General features: G+C 53.1%; 10 protein-coding genes across 10 annotated transcripts; 5 read left to right on the top strand and 5 right to left on the bottom strand.

Moving 5' to 3' along the window:
* Nucleotides 1-189: 189 nt before the first annotated feature.
* Nucleotides 190-2,776, bottom strand: J4E78_002794 (uncharacterized protein; the record flags this gene model as incomplete). The annotated part of the gene is made up of 3 exons (XM_049363439.1): nucleotides 190-1,256; nucleotides 1,317-1,964; nucleotides 2,638-2,776. The coding sequence occupies 3 exons, from the start codon at nucleotides 2,774-2,776 to the stop codon at nucleotides 190-192; spliced, it is 1,854 nt and encodes a 617-aa protein (XP_049224104.1).
* Nucleotides 2,777-3,125: 349 nt separating this feature from the next.
* Nucleotides 3,126-4,123, bottom strand: J4E78_002793 (uncharacterized protein; the record flags this gene model as incomplete). The annotated part of the gene is made up of 2 exons (XM_049363438.1): nucleotides 3,126-3,997; nucleotides 4,048-4,123. The coding sequence occupies 2 exons, from the start codon at nucleotides 4,121-4,123 to the stop codon at nucleotides 3,126-3,128; spliced, it is 948 nt and encodes a 315-aa protein (XP_049224103.1).
* An 821-nt stretch (nucleotides 4,124-4,944) lies between these two features.
* On the bottom strand, nucleotides 4,945-6,105 carry J4E78_002792 (uncharacterized protein; the record flags this gene model as incomplete). Its single annotated transcript, XM_049363437.1, has 3 exons — nucleotides 4,945-5,679; nucleotides 5,729-5,965; nucleotides 6,019-6,105. 3 exons carry the CDS (start codon nucleotides 6,103-6,105, stop codon nucleotides 4,945-4,947), a joined length of 1,059 nt encoding a protein of 352 aa, XP_049224102.1.
* A 919-nt stretch (nucleotides 6,106-7,024) lies between these two features.
* Nucleotides 7,025-8,121, top strand: J4E78_002791 (uncharacterized protein; the record flags this gene model as incomplete). Its single annotated transcript, XM_049363436.1, has 2 exons — nucleotides 7,025-7,189; nucleotides 7,252-8,121. 2 exons carry the CDS (start codon nucleotides 7,025-7,027, stop codon nucleotides 8,119-8,121), a joined length of 1,035 nt encoding a protein of 344 aa, XP_049224101.1.
* Nucleotides 8,122-8,359: 238 nt separating this feature from the next.
* J4E78_002790 (uncharacterized protein) lies at nucleotides 8,360-10,174 on the top strand (the record flags this gene model as incomplete). Its single annotated transcript, XM_049363435.1, has 3 exons — nucleotides 8,360-8,799; nucleotides 8,848-9,329; nucleotides 9,507-10,174. The coding sequence occupies 3 exons, from the start codon at nucleotides 8,360-8,362 to the stop codon at nucleotides 10,172-10,174; spliced, it is 1,590 nt and encodes a 529-aa protein (XP_049224100.1).
* A 1,333-nt stretch (nucleotides 10,175-11,507) lies between these two features.
* J4E78_002789 (uncharacterized protein) lies at nucleotides 11,508-12,666 on the bottom strand (the record flags this gene model as incomplete). Its single annotated transcript, XM_049363434.1, has 2 exons — nucleotides 11,508-12,567; nucleotides 12,617-12,666. The coding sequence occupies 2 exons, from the start codon at nucleotides 12,664-12,666 to the stop codon at nucleotides 11,508-11,510; spliced, it is 1,110 nt and encodes a 369-aa protein (XP_049224099.1).
* Nucleotides 12,667-13,488: 822 nt separating this feature from the next.
* J4E78_002788 (uncharacterized protein) lies at nucleotides 13,489-14,990 on the top strand (the record flags this gene model as incomplete). Its single annotated transcript, XM_049363433.1, has 2 exons — nucleotides 13,489-14,477; nucleotides 14,531-14,990. The coding sequence occupies 2 exons, from the start codon at nucleotides 13,489-13,491 to the stop codon at nucleotides 14,988-14,990; spliced, it is 1,449 nt and encodes a 482-aa protein (XP_049224098.1).
* Nucleotides 14,991-15,188: 198 nt separating this feature from the next.
* J4E78_002787 (uncharacterized protein) lies at nucleotides 15,189-19,208 on the bottom strand (the record flags this gene model as incomplete). Its single annotated transcript, XM_049363432.1, has 3 exons — nucleotides 15,189-15,256; nucleotides 15,312-17,961; nucleotides 18,102-19,208. 3 exons carry the CDS (start codon nucleotides 19,206-19,208, stop codon nucleotides 15,189-15,191), a joined length of 3,825 nt encoding a protein of 1,274 aa, XP_049224097.1.
* Nucleotides 19,209-20,073: 865 nt separating this feature from the next.
* On the top strand, nucleotides 20,074-22,042 carry J4E78_002786 (uncharacterized protein; the record flags this gene model as incomplete). Its single annotated transcript, XM_049363431.1, has 3 exons — nucleotides 20,074-20,302; nucleotides 20,353-20,921; nucleotides 20,972-22,042. The coding sequence occupies 3 exons, from the start codon at nucleotides 20,074-20,076 to the stop codon at nucleotides 22,040-22,042; spliced, it is 1,869 nt and encodes a 622-aa protein (XP_049224096.1).
* Nucleotides 22,043-22,492: 450 nt separating this feature from the next.
* J4E78_002785 (uncharacterized protein) lies at nucleotides 22,493-25,134 on the top strand (the record flags this gene model as incomplete). Its single annotated transcript, XM_049363430.1, has 3 exons — nucleotides 22,493-22,631; nucleotides 22,697-22,803; nucleotides 22,861-25,134. 3 exons carry the CDS (start codon nucleotides 22,493-22,495, stop codon nucleotides 25,132-25,134), a joined length of 2,520 nt encoding a protein of 839 aa, XP_049224095.1.
* Nucleotides 25,135-25,273: the final 139 nt, after the last annotated feature.

The following is a 25,273-nucleotide window of genomic DNA, read 5'->3' as shown; positions in this document are numbered from 1 at the left end:
GTCAGATTCAAAGATATCATTTGGGTATCTAGACAATGGGACATGCTATAGTGGAAGTGAAGGAGAGAGTGTCTATAGATACGATAGCTCGCGCACCAACAATACCAGCCTCTTTCACTACGTTATCCCATCTAGCACTCACCCCGACTGTGCACATACATAGAACAGTACAGGTGATTGACCCGTCACTCACTGAGTCGGGCAGCCTCCATGGCCGTTGAGTGACATGTTGTCCATACTCCTTGCAGCCTGCGGATCGTCCAAAACACTCTCTTGACCTATCATGTTGGCTCCGAGTGAGACCCAAATCATGCCGGTACCTTGCGTTATTGGCATTGCTGCTTCCTTACGATGCTTGTCCACCACCTTCTGCAGTACCTCCGGCTTCACAGCTCCAAGCTGTACGGTACGTGGTCCTGGACGCGAAAGGTTGGGGTGCGGTTCGTTCGTCAGCCATATTCCCATTACACCACTTATCTTATCAGCGTACGGAAACTCTCCTTGGAAACCCAGTTTGCGCATGACCCAGTGTTCAGACGCGACTTGAGGACCTTGCCAAGCCTTGAAACCTGAGAGAGTGTGTGGGTTGCTAGGGAGGTCCACGAGCAGAGAATCTAGCTTTGCCTTGCGCTGGGTCGTAGTGAGCTTCTTCCACTCCGCCGCCGTCTCATAACCTTGCTTGGTTTTGGAGAGAGACATGATCTTGTAGGACTTGACAAAGGCTTTGGCCGCTTTCACGGGATGGTCCAGGCCCAGTTCGGCGATACCCAAGAAGCGATAGAAGCGAGCGATAGCAGATGTGGGAACCGCCTCAAATCCTAGTTTCGCGTTGAAACCCTCCGCATTCTCCGCCATCTGCACTAACGTTGAGATATGGTCGAATTTGGGGCCCTTCTTCGGAGTAGACAGATCTGTGAAGTCAAGTAGCTGTCGCTCGATATCAACCATGCACTGGAGCGCATAGATTCGACACCGGAATACAGATTCTAGACGTGTATCCATCATGTCGTTTTGCTTCATTGTGCTGTCGATAAACATGACCGTGTCGTTCCACTTCGCGAAAGCCATGTCTCGGTTTCCGATATTTGAAGCCATATCGCCCATGCGCTTCATCGACAAGGCGAGATCGTAAACCTCAGCAGCACCGGCTCGCAGCCATGCGACTCCCTGGGTCATAGTCTGCTTGACGCGTTGGACAAGGGTTGCATCAAATGTAGAAGTGAACGTGACTTGCTGTCGGAAAGCAACACCTTTGACTACGAAGGAACCGAGTTAGTTACATCTCATCGTACAACATATGCAAGTGGGCGACTCACCTTGTTCCATGGGTTTGAGCAGGCGCTCTTGGTCCTCCTTACTCAAATTGCCGACACCACCGGGTGGCGTGTGAAGCGCGAACTTGATGTTATAGCCGAAGAAGTTGGCGAAGTCGACAATGCGCAAAACGCGAGCGAACTTGGGAATGTCTTGCAGTAAGAGAAGTCCCGTCGTCGTCTTCCCACCATAAATCGGTAGACTTATGACATTTGGATTGACATCGACTTCCGCGACATGGTTCTCGAACTTCATCGTCTTCAACTTGAAGTAGGGAGTCTCGTGGTTAATCAAAGCGGTCTCCATCGGGTCTCCATAGCCATTGCGGAATTTGATCCACTTGTTGTCCTGGTTGAAGATGTTGGCAGCTTCTTCGTTAATGGCCTTGTTTGTACGGAGGATGGCGACTTGGAAGTCATAGTCTTCGATAAGATAGCGATTTGGAGGGCCGCGAACACGATCGGAGAGGAGCAAGTAGCGGAGGATGTCCCGGAGAAGGTGCTGAGGAAGCGCTTCCAATCGAGACATCGCGAATGTTGTTGGCAGCAGCGAGTCGCTGGCGATGAGACTGTAGGTGCGACCTTTGTTTGTGGGTTTTCTCAGAGCTGCAAGTATCCGCGGGCTTTGGATACGGAGCTGTACATTCGACACTATCAAACAGTTATGCAAGTGAGGATCCTCAGCTCGACAGCCTTGGTAGGCGACAGGGCCGAGAGTAGCGTCAACGACGTCATTTTGGCGCAGGCTCCAGGCAGCAGTGTCAAGTGAAAGATGCTGATGACTTTCTGTATTGTACAGCGAAAGTGAGTGCGTGAGAGAAGACGGGCAGCCGCGAACAACAACCCTGCAGGGGTTTTGGCGAGGCTTGTATCGATGTAGCTTAGCGCCTCGGCTTAGCTCAGGTCCCTGTGCGTGCTGGACCGGCTCTTCTCCCTTCGTAACCATCGTTCGCGCAGTCCATCTCATCATGTCTCGCCATCTGCTATCTTTACCGCGCGAACTTCGCGACATAATCCTCGAACTTGTCATCAGTGCACACGCTAAGCCACCTAGTCGTCCTACGTTAGATGACGCCGCGCGCAAGGCCTCAATAGCGACAAATTGCTTGCAGCTACCCATCTCACAGCAGTATAGTGCGTTTGGACTGCTCCTCACGAACAGACAACTGCATCAGGAGACCAAAACTCGTCTCCGTCAGCTGCCGAAGGCGTATTCTCTTGATGTCATGATGGTCAACAGGAAAGAGCTATGGCCCACATGGACCTGCTGTCCAGCTCGAAGCATGGAGCCGATCGATTCCATTTCCATCAACGTGCGCGATACCAGAGACAAGCCGGCCTCCTTCCTGAAGCGGCTCAGCAACGTTCTTCTCGATAAGGCTAGCTTTGCCGCTCTCCTCGAATACACAGCGAGCGTCTGTTGCCCCGGCCACCGGATAAGGGTCGTGAAGCTGAACCTCCATACACCTACTGTATCTGAGCGGGCCTCACATATCAACACTGTGAGCCTAGACTGGCTTGGGTGGAGGGCGAACGCCATACAGCAAATGTACCCTAGGATGAGTCCAGAGGATGTCATAAATAATGAAGGCTTGGCCCTAAGATTACTAACCTATCGCATGACCTTCTTCTTGCTTTCAGTACCGGTCACCATTTTGGAACTGGACGGAATGGGTTGGACATCGTGGGTTAAAGAGTTTGACGAGATATTCGTTACTGTCGATGGGGACGGGAAGGCTGGCCTGATCAGATGCTGGGAAGAGCTACATGCCCCCCAGCCCCAAAGTGCTACCGATGCATCAAACCACAGCTTCAGACTTTTGGGAGCACTTTCTCCGTCCACTCCCACAACCTTCCCGACAGATCTTTGTCTCTAGCCTCCGCCGTTAGTTTTTCTGTCGAATCTACATCCCCAGGCGTGTAGTATCCTACATTGCGCAATGCTTCTTTGTTCGCTCCGGCCGCACACCAAAGCTGATTCAAAACGCCCTCATGCGGCTCGAGCCACTTCTCGCCCGATAAGCGCGACGTTACGTTGACGAACGTCTTACTCCAGCCGGCCATCTCAGTATTCATGGGCGTCTCGACAAGTCCAGGGTGTATGGCTACAGATGTCAGCTCAGAATGCTGACGCGCGAGCTCCGCTGCGAAGAGGATGTTTGCGAGTTTTGACTGGCCATAACGAATCCATGCGCCTAGCATCATTCGAGACATCGTGCTTCCAGCGTCAAGCTCATCGAAGGAGATACCACCTTTGATGACGCGATGGAACTCGTAACCGGCGGACGTGTTGCTGACGACACGGACGTCTGCACCGGGCTCTTTGGCTGTCTTTAGCAAGATGGGCATCAGCTCTCTGGTGAGCATCGCATGGCCGAGATAGTTCGTTGCGAATTGGATCTCGTAACCATCAGTACTCAAAACTGCTGGTTTGGCAATGATACCGGCGTTGTTCATCAGTATGTCGAGGCGGTCATGTTTGAAGTCTTGAGCGATGGCCTCTTTGACTGTGCGAAGGGACGAAAGATCCATCTTGATGAAGCTCAAAGATGTCCCCGGGTGCTTGGCTTTGATGTCGGCGATCAGTGCATTCGCTGCAGCGACATTGCGGCCTGTGAAGTAGATGTGTAATGGACTGTGCGCCGCCAGTGCTCGCACACTTTCTTCTCCCAATCCTGCGGTGCCTGATATGACTGTCAGAAGAATGTCAACGACGGGAAATAAGTTCAGTCACCTCCAGTCACCAAGATCACTTTTCCGGAAAGGTCTCGAATGTCCTTTGCAGGGTCGAAGTCTTTGTAGCCTTGCATGTTGAGGCTTGAGTCGCGAGGTGCGTTGATGTTGACATCTCAGTTTCTGCAGATGCACAGTGCCTCTTATATGCATGGCGCACCGTTGCCATATTCAGATCGGACGAAAAGGCAGGCTTCTTGTGGCGCTTCTCCAAGGTGGTGGTGCTGCGACAACTATCTCCGCCGGGAAGATGTGTGGCCGCAACGTGCAAAACGCCGGGATGATCGACGAGAGTGCAAAAACGCTATACCACATTCGGCCTGGCGACAGAACTTTGGCTGCAGGCACAAAGTTCGAAGACTGAACACAGTCACCTGTCATAACTCACGTCACGTTTGCTAGACATCAAGATCAAAATTAATGTGGATGATGCATTACGTGAGCTGTCAGGGTGCTACCCAGTCGCGCTTGCTCATAGATCGGCCACGCTAGCACGTCCCATGTGCAGCTACGCGTGCCGTCCCGTCGCATTCGTCGCGTTCCTTTCCAAGCCGTTTCCATCTTTCATCACCTACCCCGAGTTCTTCAGACATTCTAGCGCATGCGATAGGTCGACCGTCGCGGGGTCCAGTGCAGGCTGCCGCCATGTGCACTGACCAACCCATTGGTCGAATGCTCGGCACTACGGAGGCCGCGACGCGTCGCATCCCAATACGCAACATTTTCCGGACGGTTCTCAATCTTGCCGATGGTCTGAGCTATGCAGAGGTTCTTCAGGGGCGGAGTGCTTGGGAGTGGGCGTCGATAGGATATTCACGTTGATCCAAGTCCTGTTTCCGGTGCCTGGTGCGGATAAGATCAAAAGCCGAGTGGATTGCGCGGTCGCTTTACTACTCGTCTAGACCTTGTTGTCTGGGCTTTGATCATGCGTTCCCTCATCCCACGCGAATTCTTTCGTCATAGTAATCCCTCTTTCTCTCCTCATACTCTGCGAGAGCTCGCTTGTGGTCACACTGCCTTCTTTGCACAAGGCGGTACCCGGGCACTCCCCATGCACAGTCGTTGTCGTGAGACACATTTCGTCTTCATCCAATCGCGATTTACCCCACTGGCTCCGAGTGTCATTGTTAATCGTGTCTCCCAACGTATCCTTGAGGTTGATCTTGCGCGTGCGCTTCTTGGATATCGTTTCGAGAGGGTTCAGCGAGGGGCCGGATGATTCGGAGTGCTGCGATGACTTGAAGGAGGATGGCAGGCGGGTCGAGAGTGCGTTGATTACTTTCATCATGAGCGGTCGCAGGGTGGGTAGGCATCCGGAGATGATGCCGATGGAGGGTTCTACGGAGGACCAGATGAAGACGTCGCTCTTTGCCCAACTGATGTCTTTCGACTGGACGAGATGGGTGATGGTGATGATGCGGTAGAGCGAAGCAAAACAGACGCTGTACTTGTTAGCGAAACCTTTTCGTAGGAACTGACGTAGGAATGTGACGTACAAGCTACCAAGTAGGAATGTGAGACAGACTGCCACCTTCTGGGTCCGTCCCATGTGGAGCTTAAGCACACTCGCTATGGGTATCGTAAGGATGCACACATCGCCGAAAAGGTTGATGATGCCGACACCGAGATAAAACTACATCTTGGTCAGTCGCTGTTGCAGCTCGGTCTTGGAGTATTCTCACCTTTGCCTCGTCTACCTGAACCACGCCTTTATCTCCGTACCACTGGTTCCAGTAATAGTGCAGCGGTCGCGTGTAGAGCGGTAGGACGATGTGGTTGGTGATAAGATAGCCTGTAGTGAGAGCGATGCAGAAATAGCCAAAGTACGAGAGGCCAAATATGCGGCGGTATAGCGCCAGAATCGAGAACTTGATGATGCACACACTCCATGCGTAGATGAAGACATATGCAAAGGTGATCTTACTGTGGTCAGTACTGCGATACTTGTGGGGTTCTGGGAGTCGCAACGCACTATCGTAATCTGTCGCATCTCATACGGTCCCAAGGACCATATGTGCTTTCCAAGGCCGTAGAAGCCGCCTAGTCTGGACGTTAGCATCCGTGATTAGTCTTGCGGGATCGACTGCTTTACCTGCAATGCAGCACGCTAGGTTGCCCGCATTCAGCGCAAGACCGAGAAACATGAGATAATCATCTAGACCCAGTGGCTCACGCTTTACGTGCAAGCGAGTGTAGAGGCGTAAGCCCACGAAAACGAGAGAAAGTACAAAAAGTACAACGCCGATAGCATTGTTAGAAGCAGTGCGGGATTCGTTCAAATCGAGACCCGGAGGGGGGTTTGCAAAATAATCGAACGCCATGTCAAAAGCCGGTTGTCGTCGGAATCACGCAGTTTGGTTTGCGAAGGGTCAGAGAATGGTACAACATTATTTGACGCAGAGGGTCAAGTTGTATTATCGCCGTGCAGGCTTTTGGGGTTTGCACCCCCATTCACTCGGCGGTTTTCTGTGTCACGACATGCATCTATTGCAGTGAACCCATAAGGCCGTGCAATCACATGTCCAGTCGGATGAGTTTCCCGCGTAATCGCACCGATTGTGCAACGAGTGAATGCCAGTGTTTTCGGGGAGAGTGCCGGTTTCGGTGCGAAATGGAGTCGACGCTAGCCATATTTGTATAGGCTCACCTGGCTGCGAGAACGCGTGGTGTGACGAGCCGGGTACCTGATGCGCACTAGCCCGATGACAAACGATCTTCGTGTGCAGTTGCATTGTTTGGCAATCCGGGAAGGGCTGGCAGTTGGGCAATCGGACCTTTCCACGACGCGGGAGATAACGACGTGCCGCAGCGGCCGCCGTTGTACGGTGACCGACCGGAAGCGGCGATCTTGGCAGGTAGCAAGCAACCTTAACAAAGAAATCTGGGTCCACGACAGCTCTCTTCTCCGCAGTTTCACCAGCCTGACAGTCTTGACTCAATTCATCGAGTAGGAACCCCAATTATCGCGCTGCAACAAGATGGCACCCAAGGAAACCAAGTTCAAGGTGGCTGCCGCCCACGCTGCGCCTGTCTTCATGGACAAAGCTGCCACCATCAAGAAGACTATCCGCCTCATCGAACAAGCTGCGAAAGATGATGTCAAGCTCTTGGTGTTCCCCGAGACCTTCATTCCTGGCTATCCTGTATGTGCATCGGCTGTTATCTCAAACTTGGTATGCTGGGGCTCAGGCTAATATTACCACAGTACTGGATCGAATGTTACCCACCCCTAAAGCAGGTCGCTGCTTTGGCCAAATACGCCGAAGAGAGCGTTGTAGTGGAGCCGAATGGGGAGGATGTGAGTGCTATTCAGGATGCCTGTCGCAGGACCGGTGTAGCCATCAATCTGGGCGTGTGCGAACGTGTCGCCAACGGCTATACACTGTTTAATTCGCAAGTTATTATCGATAGCGACGGCACTATACTCGGTGTTCATCGGAAGCTCCAGCCAACCTATGTCGAGCGCATGGTGTGGGCTCAGGGCAACGGAAGTACATTGCGCAACTGGCCATTGTCGCTCGGGTACAACCTCGGAGGTCTCGCGTGTTGGGAGCATACCATGAACGGCGCGCGCCAGGCCCTCATCACACAGAACCAGCACATTCATGCGGGAGCTTGGCCGGCATTATCCACCATGGCCGGCTTCGAAGCCGTTGCCGATGCGCAGATCGAGGCGTTGATGAAGGCCCATGCCCTCACTGCCCAAGTCTTCGTCATCACTGCTTCCAACTATGTCGACCAACAGTGCCTCGACTGGATGGAAGAGAACCTCGGAAAACAGGACCTTGTCAAGGCTGGCGGCGGCTGGTCTTCTGTCCTCCATCCATTCTGCTCGTACATCGCTGGTCCGCACACGGGCGGGGAGGAGAAGTTGGTGCAGGGCGAGATTGACTTCTCGCATATGGGATCGGTAAAGGTATGGATCGATGCGGCGGGCCACTACCAGCGTCCAGAGATTCTGCAGTTCGCATTCGATGCGCGCCCACACTGGGCTGATGAAAAGACCGATCGTTTCAGGGTGCGTACAGATGAGAAGAAGTCGGACACTGAGAGTGGTTATTCGTCTCAAGAGTGAGGTGAGGTCAAACTAGAGGATGTGGTCTTGGCAACTGTGCCGCATCGGCAGGCAGTCGCGATATGAAGTGGCGTCGTATGTGTGACATGTTACTGGCTGGACCTCGTGGAGGCTTAGCGACTCCGCCATCTTGTGCAGCCTCATTCAGGCGGGGTCAGATGGAATCTCCCACGAAGTTTCAACACTTTCATTATACCATTATCGTGTCATTGCCCAAACGTTTTGTTATTCTTTTGCCATGCCGGTCACATTCGGTGCCGTAGGCGACATCATCTCCGTCGTTTTGCTTGTGAAAGATCTAGTCGCAGCGCTCGACGAGGCTCGCGGCTCCAAAGCAGAGTACCAGGCCGCCGTACGCGAGCTTTGGACTCTCGACCGTACGCTCCTCGAGATTGATTTACTTACTAGACAGCATGGGGATGGAGCTACGCCTGAGTTACGGAGTCTCTGCGAAACAGCAAAGCAAGCCGTAGCTAGATGCAACGACCGCGTTAGCGCCTACAAGAAGCGCATCCAGGAATACCAGCGCGCTTTTGAAGTCGGTAAAGTGAACAGGGTCAGAGAGATTGGAAGGGCGATTGGTTGGAGGACTGGAGAGAAAGAAGCGCTGGAGCAGTTTCGCGCAGAGATCGCGGGGACGACATCAAGTCTGCAGATGTTGTTGATTACGGCCAATGTGTAAGTCGCATATTTATCCTGGTCAGAGCTGATGCTGATGTTGTATAGCACGTTACTTGGGGTGAGTCGAAAAGAGATGAATGACAAACTCGACGAAGCAAAGTGCAGGAACGACAGGGTGACGCTCTTGCATGATGCATCACTCATAGACATCAAAGACGGCATTGAGAATGCTAACCGCAATATCGAAGTTGCCAACTCGATATTGGGGAACGTATCCGAAGCACTCAAGTTAGATTGGCTCCGAAAGCTTGGTTCTGAGCTCAAAGGCATGATACGAGGCGCGATGACGATCAACTTCGCAACTTACCATGCTGTTATGCGCCTGCAGACTTCACTTCCCAGCTACCTAGAGCGAAGCATGTTCGAGGAGCCGATAATACTGGACGATCCTATGGGTCGTATTGTGCCTGTCCATTTGCAATTCATCAACTCTTGGGATGCTTTCCACTCCGTTCTTGAGCTGCGTTTCCAGGACATGCCAGGTCAGATCAAGATTGGACGAAGGCAATACGCTTTACAAGCCCGAGGTACGGGAAAAGAGATCGAGTTGTCGCGTCCATGGCAGGCTGCCTTTATACCTGGTCAACGAATTGACATGAGCTTTATCTTCAGTCAGGATGATGCTAGCGAGAGCAGTAGTACTACTTGTCCAGGATGCCAGACCCCATCATCATATACGACTGATGCCGATATACACTGTACAGAATGTCAGATGTTCTTTCGGAGGATTACCGTGATTCAGGACGACGAATCTCCGCTACAAGCCGGTCAACATACACGAGAGCCCGACTTGCGACCAGGAGCTACAGCCACCGGTAGTCGAAAACGAGATATATATGAGCTCAATGAGCGCGAGGAAGAGGACGTGAGAAGCTTCAAGCGAGTGCGACTCGTCTCCAAAGGAAAGCGTGCTGGTAAAAGTGTTCGCTTTCCGCATGGAACGGTTGATGTAGAGACGCTCCAGAGGCATCAAGATTTGGACAATGTCATGGATCTATTTGGATCACTGAATGGACGTTTCACGCACCTTCGAGCGCAAGTCGATCGATTCCACGCCCAGGCCAACAAAGAAACAGTCGAGCAAGAAATGCAAGGCGGTGGGGAATTCAGTCTTGAACGTCATGGAAAGCTTATGGATTCTCTCAATGCACGTAGAGATAGGAAGGAGAGGGCTAGGATGGAGAATCAAAGAGATATGTGCACAACACGACAAGAGCCCTGGAAGGAGAATCCAATCAGGTCAAAGTCAGGGCTAACATGGAAACCACAAATCATTCGCGAGAAAAGGCCCCAAGATTACCCGATCATCCACGCTCGGCTCCACAGCCAGTATATGGTTGACACCTCCGACGATGAAGACGAAGACTTGTAGAATAACCAAGATTGGCTCCTGAATATAGCATAACTATACAACGAAAGGGTCATATACCAGAATCCCCACTAAAAGACGCTACCACTACCATTACTGCTCTCCCCTACATGCACCACTTCTTCACCTGCACAGCCTTACACCCATCCTTCCCAAGATACTAATCATCACAAAGCGTGTTACAAACCACGCCCGGCTTCACGAACACCCTACCCTCCTGGCTCGGGTCACCGTTCGGCGTACCATACCACGGAAGTCGCCATTGAACTTCGAAGTTGTTGGCTTCGTAGCCTGTCGCACCTGTTGGACCATGTTAGCAGGTGTTATCCATGGAGGTGTGGCGGATGGCAGCTGGGAAGTTGGTGATGGGGGCTGGGAAGAGACGTACGATACCCATGGCGGCAGGCGCAATAATTCGGACCGGGTGTGTTGGGGTCGTCGTGGCCCCAGACGTAGGTGCAGGAGGTGGTGATGTCGCATTTGTTCTTGTCGGGGGTGGGGACGCATATGTCGCAGGGGGGTTCGAAGGGTGGAGAGAGAGCGGTGGTGAGGGCGAGGAAGGAAGGAAACATGGCGATAGTAAATATCTGCATGATTAGTTTTCGCGGTGGTAACGCAAGTTTGATGAGTGAGTGGACGATTGAAGTCAGAATTGTTGTACTGTGTTGCTTTGCTCGGTGTAGACGCGGAAACGTGAGAAGAATGGTGAAGTCTACTTATAATCGAAATGCTCTATTATAGCTATGTGAGTTACGTTGTAGTACCGTATACCACTCACGCCAATGCATCATCACCAAGCCATACGTCCCGTATCAACGTTAGAGCAGCAACGCTACATCAACACTCATGGCAAGATCAGTACGAAGTCATTCCAACGAACACGATCTTCACGCGAAACTCTGAGCCATCATAGTCTTACAAGACCTCTTGGTCTCGTACCGCGAGACATCCGCAGATGCCAAGCAAGAAGTCCATGCACGTGAATGGTAGCAGCGACCCCATGGCTTTCGCCGTATCATCCAGCGCGACCAAAAAATGCCCGCTAGGAAGATGCCACAGGGTGAATTTAGCAAAGATGGCCAAGTTGAACATATGATGATATGTCCGGCGCGGTCAGGAGATCTTGTGTTGCTTCCCCGCATTCCTCAGCTTGCTGACGAGGCGGAGAACACGAGTGTTAGCGGTTGAGGGGGCGGCATATGTGGACATTGTTCGCCAAATTGGAAATGCGAATGCGATGAGAATAAGTGTTGCTAATTGTGTAACCGGGATATGCCAATGTTATGCGACTCCGAAACGCCATGCCATGATGCGTGTGCAATTGGTTGTCATTGTCTCATCTCTTTCCCTTCTTGAGCACCAGCCCCTTCCAGCCTTTGCTATCCTTGATGCGCCTGAGTGCCTTGCTCGCAACGGGGTCCTTGGCCAAGTCATCCAAGCAAGCCTTCTTTTCCTCCTCACTCTCGTGCTCGTGGAACTCGCACCATTCCTTCTCCATCTTTGGCCTCTCCCCCCTCGCCAACATTGTTACCAGTTCGAACAAGAAAGCTTGCGGAAGCTGACTTCGCAGGGCAATCGTGCGCTCGTCGTCGCGGTCGGGGTTCCAGTACACGGAGTACATATCGAGGAAGTATCGGCATAGCGGTGCGTCTGGTGGTAGGCTCTCGTAGGCCGCGATGACGTTGCTGTGGTCGGGCATGACTTGTAGGATCTCGTCATTTGTTTGCCATGCTAGGATGACGGCGCGACGTAGTTTGGGTATGGCGTAGCGGTGTGCGAAGACGTAGAGTGAGATGAATCGGCGCTCTAAGAAGCCTTCCAGCCCTCTCCACTTGTATGGCCTTGAGCAGCATGGACACAGCGTCTCTTTGGGTATCTCGGGCTTCTCAGCTGGGTTTCGTGGAGGCGGTACTACGGCAGCCTTTTCGGGTTCAGCATCGCCAGGGACTTTCTCCGCACTCGGTGCAGGGCTGCTTGCAGCGGCAGCGTTGGCCGGCGCGGCGTCCGCTTCCGCTTCGTCGGTCTCTAAAGCAATGCCCCAAGACGCAGTATCCACATCATCGCCCTCCTCCTGACCGGTGGTGCTCGAGCTGTCGCCGCCATTAACACTGACTGCATGAGTCGGAGGATGGACCTCCTTCCCTCCCTCAATGAGATGGTGTGGTATGAAGCCTGTGTATAACCATAGCATGAACGCGTCAAACACGTCAGGGGTTGTGTCGTCGAGGTCTAGCGTAGTTCCCGACTTCTCGTAGGGCGAATTGCTCTTCTCCTCTAAGCATGTGTTGAAGTATGGGGAGCATCGTCGGAGGAGTTCGCGATGGCAACTGAACGACTCGGCGTAGTCTTTACCGCCGACTTTGACTGTGATGATCGTCTGATCAAAGTTTCTACCTCTGGTTAGCCGTTCAGCCTTGCGAATCTGAAAGCAACGATGGTACTCACCGGAAAGTATGACCGAGCGTAGTAGCACCTTTTGAGTGCATGAAGGGCATTTTGAGTAGATAGTCAGGTTCCATTCATTGTCGCCTTACTGTGGACTTCGTCGCCATTATATCTCTACTTTTCAGCCCGGGTATTACGGGGAGCTCAGTTTCAGCAATCGTGACAGATGCATCTTGGCGTTCGACCTTGCGGCGGTTGAATGCTTGTACGAGCTTCTGTGCCCTGTTCGAAGAGGCTTAAGCGGGGTGACAATGAGCTTAATTGAAACCGACAGGCCCTAGAGAACGAGTGACGGCTGGGCTCAGCTGGGCGATCTTAGAACGAGGTAGGGGTCTTGTCGAGTCGTGCGGAAGAGGATGAGTTTGATAGCCGTTTCATGATGCTTGGCGGGGAAAGCATGCCTCAGCCGACATCTGGCTCGCACGAGATCTTCATGGCGGTGAAGTCGAGCCTGGCATCTCCTTGCGCGTGGCCTAACGTAGAGACGGGTGGTGCCGCAGGATGGCTTGGTGATGAAGTGGATGGGTTGGTTGGAGCGTGATCGAAGACGCGTCGCATCCCCGCGTCGTCTTTGTTGGCATCCGTGCACCGCTGGCCCACTGCGTCATCAATCCCCAGGAACCGCGATGAGCCCAACACCAAGCAAAGACAATATACACTCTACGAATCAGATAGCCACCGAGCATATGCGAACGATGACAGCTCGTAGTGTGATGCTTACCCCGCGTCTGTACGATGTCAACCCCACTTCAACCGCAGCCATCAGAACTTGGCCGCATCTAGCTATGCGTATAACTATGCCGCTGCGGTGCGCATTCTTATCTGCAAGTCGATCCGAATCCTGAAAGGTCATCAAGCACGGACGACTCCATATGGCTTCCAAACTCGACACAAAGACCTACCTAGGCAATGTCATCAACAACGAGCTCATCCCAACTCCTACCACGCGGCATTCCATCAATCCAGCCACCGGCCAATCACTCTACGAAGTGCCAGTAGCCAGGAAAGAAGATCTCGATGCCGCCGTAGACGCAGCGCGCAAGGCGTTCAAATCATGGAGCTCCACACCCTTCTCCGAGCGAGCAAATCTACTCCTCAAGTACGCCGATACAATAGAACACCACCGCGATGAGCTGGAGCAACTCCTCACCTCGGAGCAGGGCAAACCACTATCGCTATCCCGAACCGAGATGGACTGCGGCCTAACATGGTTACGCGCCTTCGCGACGATGGAGATCAAGGATGAGATCCTACAAGAAGACGACGAAAAGACCATCTACTCAACCCACCCACCCATCGGCGTATGCGCCGGCATCGTGCCCTGGAACTGGCCTATCCTACTAGGCCTGGGCAAACTGGGTCCAGCACTGATTACGGGAAACACGTTCATCATGAAGCCATCGCCGTACACACCGTACTGCGACCTCAAGCTTGGCGAGCTGGCCATGGCCGTGTTTCCTCCCGGCGTCGTGCAGGTTCTCAGTGGAGACGACCAACTCGGCCCTTGGATCACAGAACACCCTGGTATCGACAAGATCTCTTTTACAGGCTCGATAGCAACAGGCAAACTCGTCGCGGCATCTTGCGCGAAGACGCTGAAGCGATATGTGCTAGAGCTTGGTGGGAATGACGCGGCGATTGTGTGCGAAGACGTGGACATCGATAAATGCCTGCCCAAGATCGCGACGCTGAGTTTCCTCAATTCGGGCCAGATATGCATGTTGACGAAGCGCATCTACATTCACGAGAGTATCTACGACACGTTCCGGGATAAAATGGTTGAGTTTACAAAGGAGAACATCAAGACTGGTGCTGGGACGGAAGAAGGCGTTGTGGTAGGGCCGTTGCAAAACAAGATGCAGTGAGTACATTTTTTCCCTTTTCAATCAACCGCTGTACTGACACGTTGCCCAGGTTCGAAAAAGTCCAAAACATGTACGCCCAAATCCCCCTCCAAAACTGGACCCCCGCCCTCGCCGGCACCGTAACCCCAACCCCCCAAACCGGCTACTACATCACCCCCACCATCATCGACAACCCACCCGAAGACTCCCGCATCGTGCAAGAAGAGCCCTTCGGTCCCATCGTCCCACTGCTCAAATGGCGCGACGAGAATGACGTCATCGACCGCGCCAACGCGCTCAGAACGGGGCTGGGCGCATCGGTATGGAGTAAGGACATCACGCGCGCGGAGGCCATGGCACGGAAGTTGGAGGCGGGGAGTGTGTGGGTGAATTCACATTTTGATGTTGATCCTAGAGTGCCGTTTGGGGGACATAAGGAGAGTGGTGTGGGCATGGAGTGGGGGATGGAGGGGTTGAGGCATTATACTAATAGTAGGAGTTTGTGGGTGTGGAAGAGGGTTTTTGAGTAATTGAGTGGATGTTTGCTGTTGAAGCATTTGACCTGTCTCTAGAGTGGGACCATGGTTCTCTTTTGTTGTGGCACCTCATACAAGAAAAAAACTGAACAGGTCTGCAGACTACATTGACCCAAATCTTTGCAAAGTAGGTGACCTAACGTCAACGTAGGCTCTAGGCTGTTCAGCTTTTTCCTAGGTTGGCGTGGTGGCTTAAGCTTTGCTGCCGCCCCATTCTCTCCACCATTCGTAAAGTGCGATACCACCTGCGGTTTGAACGTCTGTTGAGAACGTTAGTAAAAGGGTGCTGACGTTGGCTACAAGAATGAGACTTACTCAAACTTCTGGTAACTCCCACAGTCTTGATCTCGACGTTGCGATCGATGACAGCCAGCACCTCCGCGGAAATACCTTCCTTCTCACTACCCAGCACAAGACAGCACTTCTTCGGCAAAGTGCCGATGTCTTGGCTTCTGGCCTCCTTCTCAATCGTCTCTCCATCTAAAACATCATTCTTAACATCCTCAGTCCCCAATATGCCACTCCGATCAGTCTGCTCGATGCCCACAACCTCATACCCCTTACTCTTGGCATCGAGTAAGAACGCCGGTACGCCAACCTCCTTCAGCTCATTGATAGCAAGATGTTTCTCCGATCGCACACTCGTAGCCTTGAAGTCCTTGTGCGCAACCTTCTTGAGGTCATCGATGTAGAGGGCTTCGAGACCGAAAGATTCGGATATGCGGGAGAGACCACCGAGGTTGGTGGGGTTGTCGATGAGAGAGGCAACGAGCATGACGGATGCGGGACGGGCATTTTGCATGCTGGGTGGACCGCCTGGTGGGTGAAGGTTGTCTAGGTCGATGCCGGCTTTGGTTTGGAGGGTGATTTGGCCGGTCGGCTCTGTGGTGGTGGTGGTGGGTACCGGGGCAGTTGTAGCTGGTGTAACGACGTCAAAGCTGGGTTTGATCTTGTTCCCAAGTGCTATGCGTGCAGGTGGTGGGTTGAAACCATCAGCCTGGTCATCACGCTCGAGAGCTTCGAAATCTTCATGCGTGACGAGCTCTGGTTCTGGTGTCTCAATCGACAGGTATCGGCCTTGAAAGATGCCCGTAAGGGTAAAGTTCTGTTCAATATCGACCTTTAGAGTTCTTATCGTCCAGGGCGAAGCGTTGAACTTGTCCAGCCGGCGGATGAAAGCGTTCATGCCTTTGAAAGCGGGATTCTCGGTAATCCTCCTCCAGCCCTTCTCAACAGCTATGTCAAACACAATGGGAACCGCAAAGTTTGCTTCGTGGCGGATCTGCACTTTGGGGCTGGCAGAGTAGGAGTTCAGGTGTGTGATGAACTCTACTGCAAAGTCTTGGGTTTCGTATGGCGCGACTAGAAGACCAATCTTCATCAGACTGGCGATATGAATCGGGCTATACTCTTCCAGATTTCCTAGCTCTATCAAGATGCGCTGAGTAAATTCCGGGAACCGACGGTAAATGCGAGCTATGGCCCATTCGAGCAGGTAGCGGTATCGTGGCCATGATTCTACCACTAAGGCACGAGTGAAATAATCGAGATGAATTTCCACATTTATGTCATCCACACAGTAGTGACTCATCAATAGCATTGCCTGCAGTTGAAAAGTGTTCTTCCATGGACATTTGACTGCGACTGGTGGTTTCTGATCCTCCCAGGGAAGTTCCAACTCATCCAGTATATTCCGAGCAGTCTCTGGAGATGAGACATATGGGTCATTCGGTATACGATGTAGGATATCTATGACAGCTGCGTATGCATGCCATTCTCGCATACCGTAGTACGATGCATATGTTCGATGCGGCAGGTATTGCTGAAGCTTGTCCGCAGCGACAACCTCAAACAAAAACTCCGTTCCGATGGATGCTGGATTATTGATGAAATCGAGAATGTAGTCATCGAAGGGGAGGCCTCCCCGCAATGATTTGATTGCATATGGGTGTGCAAACACAGCTTTCCGTAGCGATCGAGCAAGTACTGCAAGAATGTAGGACCGTCCCTTGGATAGCTTCATAAGGCGTTTCATGGCTGTCCAGAGCAGACCTTGGATGTCGCAGCCACTGGGAAAGTGGTCCAGAGCGTCCTCAACACAAACTATTATGCATGTCGGATGGAATAGTAGCGCAGGCAGGTGTACAGCAAATGGTCTGATGAAGTCGCGAATCTCGGCCTCTTCCCATAGCGCTGACAACACAGTGTGCAGCTCGTTCGCGTCGATCTTGGCTGGCTCAGTGCAATCAAGAAACTCCATCACGCTCTTGCATGCTGGCGCGAAGGCTGGACCTTGTATGCAGCTATGTTTTGAGTCGCGGAGGTCGTTGATGAATGACTGAAGAGTAGGCAGCTCGCCATCACTCGTGCCAAAGGTTGCTTGGAGCGCAGAGTGATCCACTGGATCTTCCAGCTTTTGGCATTTAGCCCGCAGGGCTTCACTAGTAGGTACACCTTTCGACTGTGAATCGGGATCAAGAAGATCGCAGAGCTTTTGGCAGTGAACGCTGTGTAAGTCACTTGCTACCTCTGGCATTCCAGGCAAGCGTGATAAGCTGATGATCTCGGTAATCTCGGAAATTTCCAGTTTGTGATGCGTTGGGCTTCTTTCGTATCGCGTCTTCAGGCCTTCGATGAGACCATGCATCATGTACAATATTGCTGGTTGGAACATCCTCCCGCCGGCATTCACGAGGTAACGAACTATGCCAAGAATGATTGCACGGCCATTTCGGTTGTCCACTCCGACTTCAGAGACGGCATAGTCGACCGAAGGGACGAATGATGGAGTGTCTTCGGTATCGGAGACAAACCGAGAGATCACTGCAGCGAGTGCGTCTCCGTGAGCGCACGTTGTCGATGATCGTGTGGCAGTAAGAGTCGATGTGAAGAGGCTGCCATCCGTTGCCCAAGGCAGAAATCCCTCGAAAAGGAAGTTTATGTGGCCGCTCAAGTCACCCCGGCGCTGCGATGTCAAAGTCAGCATCGGTATACTCAGCCTCTAGCAGGCCATGGCTTTCGCCCTCAAATATTATCTTGTTGCGTGGATAGTACAACAACGATAACAACGATATCGTCCATGAGAATGGAAGACATGTGACTTACTTCGATGATAAAGTCCATATACCAGCGGCCGATCATTTTCCTAACGCTCTCCTGTATCAACGGGTTTAAGGCTGCCGTGAGTAGAGTTGTCGTCATCGCGGGAGTAATCCGGGAAGGATTTGTTGCTGAAGAAGAGCCAAGAAGCGTCGTCATGGATTTTAGGCAGTCCTCGACCTGGCCAGAATACCGATGAAGCACGATAGTTTCGAATAGGGTCGTATATAGATCGTACTGCTCCCGGTCTTTGCCACTGGCATCGTATCGCATCGTAGGTGTATCGATATGGTCAGAAGTAGCAAGAAAAGACTGGCGGATGATACCGAGGCAGTATTTGCGTTGATCTGCATGGCCTTTCACAAGACCCAGTCTAAGCTTTCTCCAGTATTCTTCGTTGCTCACACATGTAAACTTAAGCCCAGCGGAAGCGGCGAGCGATATCCATTGGAACCAGGTCCTGTATATCTTGCTAGACCGAGCAGCAAACCTTGCCATGTCGAGTGCATTGAGTCGGTTCCATATTGATTGATCAATGACTTCATCGAGATTGGTGGGCGAGTTCTCTCTCTTGCTCTTCGACAGCGAAAACAAAGCGGACAAAGTATGGTGTGCAGTATCATCTAGCCCTTCGATGCCGACGAAGCTCGAAAGGAGAGTGAGAGATTGCGAGTCGACCATGTACGAAGACGCGGCCGGCACCCAAAAGGAGCATTTCAGGAATTCGAGATAGGCTCTTGCAGTTTCGATGTTTTCCCCATGTGCTTGTCCAGCCGATAGATCCGTGGCTAGGGTGGAAAGGCTTTGCTTGATTTTGGAATTGAGAAGAGATGCGGCATGCGAATCGTGGGTGTAGCATATCTCAGCAATCTCGTAGAGGCTCTCCGGTGACCTTTGGTCGACTAGACGGTCCAACACGGTATTCCATAGTTCCTCATGCTGCGAAGTACTTCCACCTTCTACATGGGCGCTTCCGCTGGGCAACAGTCGCACGCAAATATCGAGCGCGCCGCTGTCGATTCCCGGTGCAGCTCTCAATCTCGCCAGGCTACCATCAAAGGCTACTTGCCGGGTATGTTCGTCCAAGAGACTTAGTACTGCAGCGGTGGCCATGTCTGGCGACGGCAGGTAAATCTTGCGCGGGCGTGATAGGCCTTGTCGGTAGTGCGCTCCTCAAGCGAGGTGTCGACAGGCCGCTGAAGGTATCCTGGCTTTATATTCGACCGCTGGATGCCTGTTCTCATTAAATGAATGAAGGTAAGCAAGTCGCATGCGAGTAAATATTAGGTTGAATGAAGTTCTGTAATTGCATGGTTAGAGTTCACGTCGCAGGGTCGACACCAGTCACATTTTGCGCCCGCCTCAGATGGAAAATTTAGTCGCTACTGCGATGCACACCCGGCCGAAAGTGCGCGGTAGACAACATCAGTCCAACAACGTATCCAAACGAACCAGAAGCCGTGTAAGATTGCGATGGGCAATAGATTAATGTCTCGTGTCGACGAAAGAACGCGACTTGAATTGGAGCATGCCCAGGTGTTGCGTGGAAGGCGCTGGGACGAAAGCCGTCATTGGTGACTGCAAGGTATCCAACTGATAGTCCTTGGTCCTTCACCGGATGCGCCTAGACAGCTTCACCGTCTGTTGCTGCCATGGACAGGTCAGCTAGCTCTTGCTTTTGGCCAGGTCGTCATGTCGCGTCGTGTTGGGAGACGAGGGCTGCTGTGGGTACTCGTCAGTGTGTACCTGGAGACAGATCCAAGCTGATCCGACCACACAGTATCTCCCCAGCAGATCTCGGAAGCTATTAGACATCCCCTTTGGTCTGGTCGCGTCGCGCTGTGATGGCGCGCGCGTCAGTGGGGAGCTTGGCAGTGACGTGTTATCGATCGCACACGGCAACCGCGTGTTGACACGGCCCAAACAATGGCCCACGAGTCATGGGCAGAGCGATCCGTGCTCCACCTCAACACCGCCTATGCACCTGCTGTACATTCACCGGTCGCAACAGCTCTTGGACTCTTGCTACCTCATACTAGACGGTATCTTGGACTACAGAATGTATCCCTTACACACGACCGCCTCTGCGCCTTCCATGCGCGCATCCGACGCATCGTATCTTCAGGCGCTCTCATCACCCGCGCCCATGAACGACGACCCCGGCAATGTCAAGGTGGTGGTGCGATGTAGGGCCTTTGTGCCGAGAGGTAGGATATCAGTACCAATTGATACGTATAGACACTAATAAATGCTATAGAGAAAGAGAAGGGTACGAAATGCCTGATTCGCATGGACCCAGCCACACAAAAGACCACACTCTATGCGCCAGAAGAGAGCGGGAACAGCGGACGCCGTGTTTTGGACGACAAGGAGTTCACATTCGATCGCTCATACTGGTCGCACGACGAGTCCGACCCGCACTACGCCCACCAAGAAGACGTCTACCGCTCTTTCGGTGAGGAGTTCCTCGACCACAACTTCGGAGGATACCACACATGTATCTTCGCATACGGTCAGACGGGATCGGGAAAGAGTTACACCATGATGGGCACACCAGACAACCCAGGCTTGATCCCGCGAACTTGCGAGGAGCTGTTCGATCGCATCGCACACGAACCGTCGCCCAACACCAACTACCACGTCCAAGTCTCTTACTTCGAAGTCTACAACGAGCACGTGCGGGATCTGCTCACCCCAAGGACGACCCCGCCCATCTACCTCAAGATCCGCGAGAGTCAGAAGGATGGTGTATACGTGCAGGGTCTGACCGAGGCTGAAGTCAAGAGCTACGCTGATGTTGCGCGCTTGATGAAGATTGGCGACATGGTAGGCGCATCTCTACATACTCATCCAGCGACATACTAAAAGTATTATAGAGCCGAACGACTGCCTCCACCAAGATGAACGACACCTCGTCACGATCCCACGCCGTCTTCACGATCCGCCTCAAGCAAATCACCCACTCGCTTCTCTCCGATGAGACCATCGAACGCACAGCACGCATGCGCCTCGTCGATCTCGCTGGCTCCGAACGTGCCAAGTCGACCGAAGCCACCGGAGCTCGCTTGAAGGAGGGAGGACAAATCAACAAGTCTCTTACTACACTTGGTCGCGTCATTGCTGCACTGGCAGACCCAAGACGACACGGTGCGAAGGGACGACGACCACGAGAGGTTGTGCCGTACCGTGATTCAGTCTTGACCTGGCTGTTGAAAGACTCGTTGGGTGGTAACAGCAAGACAGCCATGGTTGCTTGCATTGCGCCGGCCGACTACGATGAGACTCTTTCCACCCTACGCTACGCCGACCAGGCCAAGCGCATCCGCACACGTGCCTTGGTCAACCAGGACTGCATGTCGGCTGCACAGCGAGACGCTCAGATCGCAGAGATGTCAGAACAGATCCGCAGTCTACAAGTCTGTGTCAACGCCGCCAGCCAGCGCAAGAGGGAGGAAGCCACCGAGCTAGACGAGTACCAGAGGCAGGTCGCACTCATGCAGCGCCTCATGGAGGAGAACCGTCAAGTGTCTGCTGCGAAGATCAAGGCGCTCACTTCCGAGGTCGAAGAGCTGCGTCCCACAAACGTAGCTTTGCGCGCAGAGATCGACTCGTTGCGCCGCCATCTCCAGCTCGCTCTAGGAGAGCTCAAGAACCCCATCGTCCTGCCACCGCCCCGGGAGCTTGGTACGCCAGACTTCGAGAATGAGTCATGGCTAGGCGAAGGCGAGGGTAAAGAAGGATCTGTCCCTGCTCCTGATGGTGAGGTCAGCGATGATGACTCTGACTCAGGCTACGATGAGGGTGACCACGATGAGTTGGCGCAGGAGCTGCACAACGAGGCGGAGGCGTTCCTCCAGGACCTGGGCATGTTCCGCAAAAAGGTCGGCAGTGATGTCGATCGCTTCGGCATTCGCGAGACACTGGCTGAGCTCATCGGAGGTCATTGAGCAAATATGTTCTGATGTTGATGATGCGACTTGGTTGGGAGGAAATCGGACTTCTAGGCGCACAGATTGGTTACGAATGCATGAGCGACGGCGTTTTCTTGAAGTTGGATTCGACAGTACCCAAATTAGTATACCAGTATATAGTTACCAAGAAATGAAAGATATCCCATGAGTTCCGATGAGTGGCAACGACATGGGGCTTTAATGAGTTGAACGCTACATTCCAACAAACCCTGAAGTGTACATTGCATCGGGCTTGGAGCTCTACAAGCAGAAAGCAAAGCGTATTTTTGGCAAGATTTAGTATGTGGGCGTACTACCCTAAGGCAACCTTTGCAGGCGTTGCAACAGCCTCGGCGGGCGAGCTATGACCTCAACTCGAAGCTCCATGCAGGCACCCCAAGCCTCCGACAAGTTCGCGCGATGATAGCCCGATAGTCGCGCCCAACCATGTCCAAGCCAACAGCCAACTGGGAAAAGGTCGGCGACAAGTTCTACAGGAAGGTGCAGCTCTACCAGGCTGTCTTCGACGCGGATCTCGAGCTCGAGAACTACAATGTGGTGGGGGCGCCGTATAGCGGTGCTGTAGGTAGGTACGTCCCACCGTCTGCCGACGACTGCGCGAACATGTGACCAGGCGGCTGACTTCTGCAGCTGTCTACCGCGATGAAGAGAAGCTGCATACCTACCGTGGTCCCGGCGCGTCCAAATCGAGCATCGATATCTACAGCTGCGCGGGCAAGCTGATTCGTAGCATCAACGTATGCAACCCTCTACATGTGCCGGGAGATGAAGGACGGACTACTGACAGGCGATAGTGGGACAAAGGCACAATCAAGGGCCTGGGATGGTCGGAAGACGAAAAGCTGCTGGTCGTCACCTCGGACGGAACGGTGCGCTGCTACTACGACCTCCAAGGCGACTTCGTGCCCTTCACCTTCGGCCACGGCGCAGACGAATACGGTGTGTTATCCTGCAAATTCTACAACACGGGCTTTGTAGCGCTTCTCGGGAACAACCATCTCATCTCTGTTACCTCGTACGCCGAACCGCGCCCCAAACTCCTCGCTATACCGCCGACCGAGCCCGTCATATCATGGAGCATCATACCGCCTGCCTATTCGCTCTCGCGGTCGGTGGAAGTCATACTAGCGATTGGGTCTACGCTGTATGTCGTCGACGCGACTGAGGCGGAAGACCGCAACTTCGATGCTGGGCCGTTCAGGCACATCAGCGTCAGTCCGCGCGCGGAATTCCTGGCCTTCTACACAGAGGATGGAAAGGTGTGGGTTGTCAGCGGCGACTGGAACGACAAGCTCAGCGAGTACGACAGCAAGATCAAGACAGTGCCAAAAGACATGGAATGGTGCGGCTCGAATGCTGTCGCGTTGGCCTGGGAAGACGAAGTACACCTGATCGGCCCTCGAAGTGCCGCGACCAAGTTCTACTACGACACCTGGGTGCATCTCTTGCCGGACGTTGATGGCATACGGCTCCTCACGAACGACGTCTGCGAGTTCATACAAAAGGTGCCGGATGAGGCGGTGGATGTCTTCAGGCTGGGCTCCGACTCGCCTGCTGCAAATCTGTTGGAAGCGTCTTCGCTCCTAGAACAGAAGAGCCCCAAGGCCGACGACCTTATACAGCTGATACGACCGAGTCTGGGAGAGGCGGTGGACACGTGCATCAAGGCCGCTGCGCACGAGTACAACATCCACTGGCAAAAGTCGCTCCTGAAAGCGGCTTCGTACGGAAAGTCAGTGCTGGACCTGTACTCGTCTGACGACTTTGTCGACACATGCGACACACTACGAGTTCTGAACGCTGTGCGCTTCTATGAGGTTGGCCTGCCGCTCAGTTACGACCAGTATCGCCGCATGACGCCTGAGAAGCTCGTTGAGCGTCTCACGAACCGCAGCGAGTACCTTCTTGCATTGCGCATAGCCGAGTATTTGCATCTGCCAGCAAACCAGATTCACGGACACTGGGCGCAACAGAAGGTGCGCGTCTCGACGGACCCAGAAGAGGATATTTGCAGTCTTATAGTTAAGAAACTGCATGGCAGGCCTGGTGTCTCATTCGAAGAGATCGCACGGGCGGCCTACGATGAGGGTCGCGTGCGACTGGCGACGGAGCTTCTCAATTACGAACCCAGAGCTGGCAAGCAAGTACCGCTACTACTCAACATGAAGGAAGACAACATTGCGCTCGACAAGGCGATCGAGTCGGGCGATACCGATCTCATCTTCCACGTTCTCCTACACCTACGCAAGAAGCTACCTCTTGCCTCCTTCTTCCGCGTCATCAACAGCCGTCCGGTCGCCACAGCTCTAGTCGAGTCGTCAGCGTGGGATCAGGATCGCGAGCTACTGAAAGATCTGTACTACCAAGACGACAGGAGATTAGACGGCTCGAACCTTCTACTATCCGAAGCAATCGCACAGGAAAGCTATCCAGCCCAGCAAGACAAACTGAAGTTGGCATCAAAGTATCTCCAGGATTCACGCGACAGCGCGGCCGTCTTCCAGCGCCAAGCTATAGACGATGCAGCCAAACTGCTCCGTCTTCAACACCAGTTCGAAACAGACCTCAACGGACCGAGAGACCCAACACCCGCTGGCGCGCTACCAGGTCAAACATACATCGGCCTCTCGGCAAACGAGACGATCTTCCAACTCATCCGCCAAGGCCACTACAAGCGCGCTCAAAAAGTGCAGTCAGAATTCAAGATTAACGACAAGACGTACACATATATACGCCTCCGCGCCCTCGTCGCAGCACGGCACTGGACCGAGCTCGAAGAATTCGCAAAGCAGAAGAAGAGCCCGATTGGCTGGGAGCCCTTCTTCAACGAGATTCTCGGTGCTGGAAACACTAGGGTGGCGAGTGTGTTTATCCCCAAGTGCACGACGCTGACGGTGCCGGAGAGGGTTGATATGTGGATCAAGTGTGGGTTGATGGTCAAGGCGGGCGAGGAGGCGTTCAAAGCCAAGGATAGGGAGCTGTTGCAGGAGATCAGGGATAAGGCTGACGGGAGTACGGCGATGGAGTTGGAGAGGTTGTTGGGGATGCTGCCGCAGGGGAAGAGGTAGGCGGTTGGGTTTGTGGGTGGGGTATGGAAACGAATGGCGTAGTTGTGGATATGAAGATGGGCTAGTGTATAGTAATTATCCACGTGTATTAAGTCTGGGTTGGTGCTGACAGGTCCTGCATAAAGCGCGAAGTACTCTT

The sequence above is a fragment of the Alternaria triticimaculans genome (assembly GCF_023758025.1).
Source record: "Alternaria triticimaculans strain BMP 0046 chromosome Unknown scaffold_3, whole genome shotgun sequence".
In the NCBI taxonomy this organism is placed as follows: Eukaryota; Fungi; Ascomycota; class Dothideomycetes; order Pleosporales; family Pleosporaceae; genus Alternaria; species Alternaria triticimaculans.
Note: the sequence above shows the minus strand (reverse complement) of the source record. Positions and strands in the feature narration are given on the sequence as shown.